This window comes from Acanthopagrus latus, chromosome 1 (assembly GCF_904848185.1).
Source record: "Acanthopagrus latus isolate v.2019 chromosome 1, fAcaLat1.1, whole genome shotgun sequence".
Classification (NCBI taxonomy): domain Eukaryota; kingdom Metazoa; phylum Chordata; class Actinopteri; order Spariformes; family Sparidae; genus Acanthopagrus; species Acanthopagrus latus.
Genome location: NC_051039.1, coordinates 6852617 through 6858496, shown reverse-complemented (window position 1 = coordinate 6858496; position 5880 = coordinate 6852617). Strand labels below are relative to the sequence as shown.

Genomic DNA, 5880 nt, shown 5'->3' with positions numbered 1-5880 from the left:
TGAGGCCCGACGGTCCAGGTTCTGGAAGCGCTCCCTGGCACTGATGCCCTTCTGGGCCGCCTGCTTGGGAACGTCCAGCTTGCCGCCAAACGTCAAGCTGCCTTTGGCGCCATCGTACACGAACAGCACCGGGTAACAGTCGTGGCCCTGGAGGATCACAAACGTGTGAGACACCGTATACAGAGATAACATCAGTCCGGTGACATGAGGTTTGATTGTCACCTATGACTGTGGTTGTTATCTTTCAAATTATTTTGCTGGCTTCTGATCGTCCCAATCTGTCCCAATAGCTTTATGTACGACGACCACCAGGAGGTGCAAACGGTAAAAAGTTAAAGTTACGCACATGGTGGCTTTAAAGGGAGAGATGATATACATATATTGCTGTATCTGATATTGCCATTAGTGTCCTGGAATATGATTATTAATGTTGGTTTCCATCATGTTGAAGTGAGGAAGAAAAACTAATCAGGTTAATTAACAACTAGACACACAAACAGAACATATTGGACAGATGTCAGATACTCACAGCTGCCACTAAGCTGTTCTCAGTGATGAAGGTGACACACAGCAGAGGGAGAGTCTCAGAGCTCAGACTGTTCACCCTGCGGAGTCACAACAAAGGTCAGAGTGCGCACACACACACACACACACACAGACACACACAGGTACGCTGCCCAGCCCTCTCTTACGTGCCACTCTTGCCTCCCTCTGCGACGGACACAGTGGAGTCATGGGAGGTCCAGGCCAGGCGGTTGCCGGAGTGCGAGAAGCACACGCTGTGCACCCATCCGCCGCCGCCACCCGTGGCCTGAGCTGCTCCGGTTCCTCCGGACTCAAACAGCATCTCCCCGAACGGCATCTTGCTGCCCCAGGGAGTCGGGCCGGGCTTCTCCTCCACCTCCTTTATGTAGGCTGAGAAGACCCTGTGGGCGAGAGGGGTCAGGGTGAGAAGAAGACACAAGGACGAGTCAAAGAGGCTGGAAACAATGGCCGATTTATGAACTGGGAGAGCCGCGTGAATTTCTATTCATAATTCATCACGTGCTGTCTTCATGTTGCGCACTTCTTATGTTCCTGTTTGTGAACATCAGCTCAGTGTGCATGAAGGGATGACAGTGTTGTGTAGGATAACAGCTTCAGAAGGGTCGAAGGAAAAGTTCACCCAAAAATTAAAATTCAGTCATTTTCTCATCTTTCTTTTCTCAAGCAGACGGAAAGTTGGGTGAAGTTTCACAGTACACCAAACATTTCTGGAGCTTCACAGCAAAACAGTGTTACAGAAATCCGTTAACAATTAAAGTAGCTGGGGACTTGTTTTAAAGACATTAACAAACAAAATGGCGACAGCGTAATCCAAGTCTCCAGAGTCCCCGAGGTCGCCGTCTTTCTGTGAGGCTCCACAAGTGTTTTGTTGTCTACAAGACTTCAACTGAGTGAATTTGAGTTTATTGATTCGATCAAAAGTAGCAACATTTTCCTTCCTTAACAGTTGTCCCACATACAAAAATAAATTGGTGCCACATGCACAGAGTAGACAGAAGTCCCAGCAGGTTGTAGGTGTTAAGTGTAGTCATTAAAATGCTCTCACAAATGAAGTAACACATCTGTGTACCTGCATTTGAAGTCACAGGATCCAGCAGCCAGCAGGACGTTGTTGGGATGCCAGTCCAGACTGAGGATGGTGGAGCGGATTGGCTTCTTGATGTGTTTACACACCCACCTGTGGGTAAAAAGTCATACTTGATAAGAAAATTAAAAAAAAATCTGATATTAAATGTTCTTCTGTATAAATTAAAGGCAGGAAGATTTCCTCCAAAAACCTCACCAGTCGTTTTCCTGCTCGAAGTAGCAGATGGAGATGAGGCGTGAGCCGCTGCCGACAGCGAACTTGTTCTCCCGTGGCGACCACCTCACACAGCGAGCGGCGCGGTTGATCCTGAGGATGACCAGGGTGGGCTTCCATGTGCCCTCCTTGAGGGTCCACACGTAGGCGTTACGGTCCGCTCCACAGGTCACGATACGGTTGCTGTCTGGAGCCCAGTCGATACCTGCGACAGAGGGACACTCATTGATTCTCAGTGAAGCTCTGAAACAATATACGTTCATGATTATATATTAAAAGGAACACTGCAAAAATGTTTTAAATATGTTTGTGACGATTAATACAACTCTTTACATGACAGTTCATTTATCACTTTTGTCCCAAGAGATCTGAAGTAAGTTCATTCAGATTCGAAAGCAAGGAGAGCTAACTGTCATCGAAAACTGGAAGTGCACCCCTCCAAAATAAAAGCTGTTGGAGAGATAATGTGGACGTGCTGTCGTTCCTTTAGCTTGGAAACAGAGGGAAATGCTAAAATGAGTCATTTGGTTTTGTGCAGATAAAACAAAACATGTTAGATATCCTGGTTGTTGGACTTTATTACCGTTGGACTGAGCCGGGCTAGCCGTTTCCAGTTCCTGTTTATTAGGTACCTCTGGGATTTTAAAGGACGTGTATCTATTTAGCAACAGGAAGTGCATCACCATAAATCCACCTGTGTGAGTGTCTGACTCTCTCACCTGTCACCTGCCCGTTGTGCTCCTTCAGCTCGTGGATCTTGCTCCACTTGGCGCCGTCTTTCTTGAAGATGTGGACCTCGTGGTTGTTGGGGCACAGGGCGATCTCTGAGGCACATCAAAAAAGACATTTAAGTACACCGCGCATCAGCCGAGAGAGCAGCTCAAATCACTCACGTTCAAAAACAGGAAGTTCATTCATGTGAGGAAAGAGCACAGAGTGATCGACAGGAGAAGTTCATGAAGGAAGTGATCGGCGCAGTGGAGCACAGAGCAGCTGACTGGGTGCAGGAGAACTGAGAAAAACTAGAGAAACACAGAAATACAGTATGTGTGTGCCTGCAGGCAGCGTGCACACACACACACACACACACACACACTGTATCTTTAAATAGACAATGTGCAAGAACTGCGACCTTCCTTCCCTCAATGTAGCAAACCCTGTACATGTTTTAGTCAGCAGATGAGTCAGACGCAGTGTTTGTCTCAGAGCAGCAGTGTGGGTGCTTCAGTGTGCGTTTTGGTTTTTTTGTCAGCCTTCAGCCTGCGAGCTGAGCCAACAAAAAAAAGTGTTCGGCTTGTAAGTTGAGTGAAACTACGACTGTGTGACTCTGCGACTCGACCACGGCTGAGTCTTACATCCGCTTTGCCCAGAAACCGAAGGGCCTGATCAAAACAGCCAAATATGGCATTAGTTTCCCCGAAGCTAACGGAGCACAAGAGCCTCTCAGTAAGGCCCCCAGACGCCACCCTCACTGTAACAGGAAACAGGAAATACCTTCTCCCACCTGGGAGCCAATCACAAACCTCCGCCCGCTACACTGTTTGTTCTTTGGCGCAGACTCCACATGAAGCAAGATGTTCCATGATGTGAGTGTGCAGTTTCGGAGATGAGGCGAGAGGCCTCGAGTGACCAATCGAGAGACGGCGGCCAGACTCACGGGTGCGATCTTTATTCCAGGCGTGGCAGCTAATTGGTTCCAGCAGGAAGCTATGGTACGCCATGGCCAATCAGACGTGAGGAACAAGACCAGGAAGTGGTGTGAGGAACCAGAAGCTGGTGGGCTGACAGTTGATAACAAGTCTGTAAAAAAAAAACAACCCAGAAGTTGCAAGATTTGTGTTACAAAGAAGAAGAAAAAGGGGGAAAGAAAAGACAGATAACGACACAAACTATAATTAAATTTACAGAAGTGTCTTATCAGACTCGGTCCAGACTATCTGAGGTACTCTGAGGAGAAAAACACACCACCAGCTGATTTATAACCATCTGCACAGAGAAACACTCTCGGCTTATCTCACTCAGGTTGTGCTAATGAAATCCAGACTTTCAGAGGCATGAGAGGAATGATGCAGGTCAAGGGGTAGCACACACACACACACACGCCTCAAACAAACTCTACAGCTCGAAGACACACACACACACACACACGCCTCAAACAAACTCTACAGCTCGAAGACACACACCCAGGAAATAAAGACCAACATCCCCAATCACAGGCGGTTATTTCACAAGCACTCATTTTACATAATAACAGCCACGTTTCTGAGTGCGTGTGTGGGTTCGAGTGCCTGTTGCACACTTTCAGCTGCTTCCTGAAAATGCATTACACTTCCTAAGTGTGTGTGTCAGTGCTGACATGTCAAAGCAAACTCAGTCAACTGTTAAATATTTTCTAGGCTACTTACCCTCAGGGCCGGACAGAAATGAATGGGTGAGTAGCTGCAGAGATGGAGAGAGAGAGAGGGGGAAGGAGAGAGGAACGGGGAGAGACAGAGGAAGGCGGCGGATCAAATAAAGATGAGGGTGTTCAGCTCGCGGACTCTGGCCAGTCAACGCGAACGCCAACGTCAGAGTGAGCTCAGGAAGAGAGACGCTGAGCTGAAGAGAGGGAGGAGAGGTCAGAGAGGAGGGGGGGAGGAAGTGGAGGAGGGCAGAGTGAAGCTCAGAGGGGGAGACAAGCAGGAAGCTCGCGGCATCAAGGCACAAAAAGATCACGGGCGGAACGATTCGAAAAATGTGCAAGAATGGGGAGCAAACTTTTCATCTTTAACAGACAGAAGGGGGAAGAGTTTGAGGTTTTTTGCTTGAAGTGAAACAAGGAAGTGAGGGAGGGGCGTGAATACAATGTTCGGCAAGAAGGAGGAGGTAGAAACTAAGGGGGAGGCACAAAGAAAGAAAAAAACGTGAAAAGCATGAAAGACACTGAAAAGAAGGGGGAGGGACGTGTTTCTGCATAAAGAAAGAGGAACTAGGAGAAGGGGAGGGGAAGAAAAGTAAAGTGCAGAAGAGGGGAGGACAGGGTGGCGTCAGGAGAAACTTCAGACTCAGACTAAACAATACGTTTTCTACAGTTGTTTGTGTATTTTGAGTTGTAGCGCTCAAGTTTTATCCAGTTTTTACATGAAATGACATTCATTTAAGGTTTTGAGGAAGATTTCAGCCAATATTTCTATAATTTGTTTTATTCCGATCAAACTGAAATCGAAGGCCTTCCATCAACAACACCTCATTGCATCTAATCTATTTTTTCCTACCTTTGTCATGGACATCCAGAAAGTTTGACCATGTCAAATTTGACTAACTGTTAGACATGTTAATCTTTTTGTCTTGTTTTTATAAGCAAACAGAGGCCTCATGATGCAAATATTAGAATTCTTGGAACGTCCAAAAGCTGTGAGCCAAACAAACAACATTATCCTCAGCTATACTTTATGTTTACTGCCATTTAGCAAATGTTAGCCAAGAAATTATGCAAAGATAGTAAACATTGTACCTGCTGAACATCTGCATGTTGATTTTGAAGAATAATTTTCCATCTGTTCAGAGGCGTATTGATACAAACCTGAAGCACTACTGTAGTTCGAAAGCTTTCTTCTCCAGTTACATGGCCGTGTAATTCAAGCCATTCTGTAATAAATGCACAACTAGGTCGATGGAAAAAACAAAACAAAAAAACACAGGGTTGATACTCTAAGTGCCCTCAGAGCACAGCCAGGTTTCAGAGACAAAACCTTTCCTAGCAGAGACTCTGAATGTTGAAGTTAAACAGCAGGCGATCTGAGCGGGGGGGCAGTCGTCCCCTGGTTAACCTGCCGTGCCCCTTCTTCATCCCCCGCTGGCAGGGAGAGAGGAGTATTCAGTGCAATATTTTAGTCTCCTCTCTTTGACTCCTTGATCTTTTTTCTGAGGTTTGTAAAAGGTAGAGTGTACAGCCCTGACCACAGGTCTGAAATAAAAAGAATAGAGTCAGTTTGCTAGACGCTTGTAAATACTACTGTTAGAGATCAACAGCTCACCTTCAGGAGTCAACATAC

General features: G+C 46.5%; 1 protein-coding gene across 1 annotated transcript in view; it reads right to left on the bottom strand.

Moving 5' to 3' along the window:
* arpc1b (actin related protein 2/3 complex, subunit 1B) overlaps window positions 1-4568 on the bottom strand; it is a 5426-nt gene extending 858 nt beyond the window's left edge. Inside the window, exons 1-8 of the mRNA XM_037112199.1 lie at window positions 4252-4568; window positions 3504-3646; window positions 2566-2670; window positions 1829-2051; window positions 1616-1723; window positions 693-926; window positions 530-605; window positions 1-147 (exon numbers count right to left, since the gene is read on the bottom strand). The exon at window positions 1-147 is cut by the window's left edge and continues 53 nt beyond it. Coding sequence (XP_036968094.1) covers window positions 1-147; window positions 530-605; window positions 693-926; window positions 1616-1723; window positions 1829-2051; window positions 2566-2670; window positions 3504-3567 — 957 coding nt within the window. The 5' untranslated portion in view covers window positions 3568-3646; window positions 4252-4568. The remainder of the gene's footprint in view (window positions 148-529; window positions 606-692; window positions 927-1615; window positions 1724-1828; window positions 2052-2565; window positions 2671-3503; window positions 3647-4251) is intronic.
* Between the last annotated feature and the right edge of the window lie 1312 nt (window positions 4569-5880).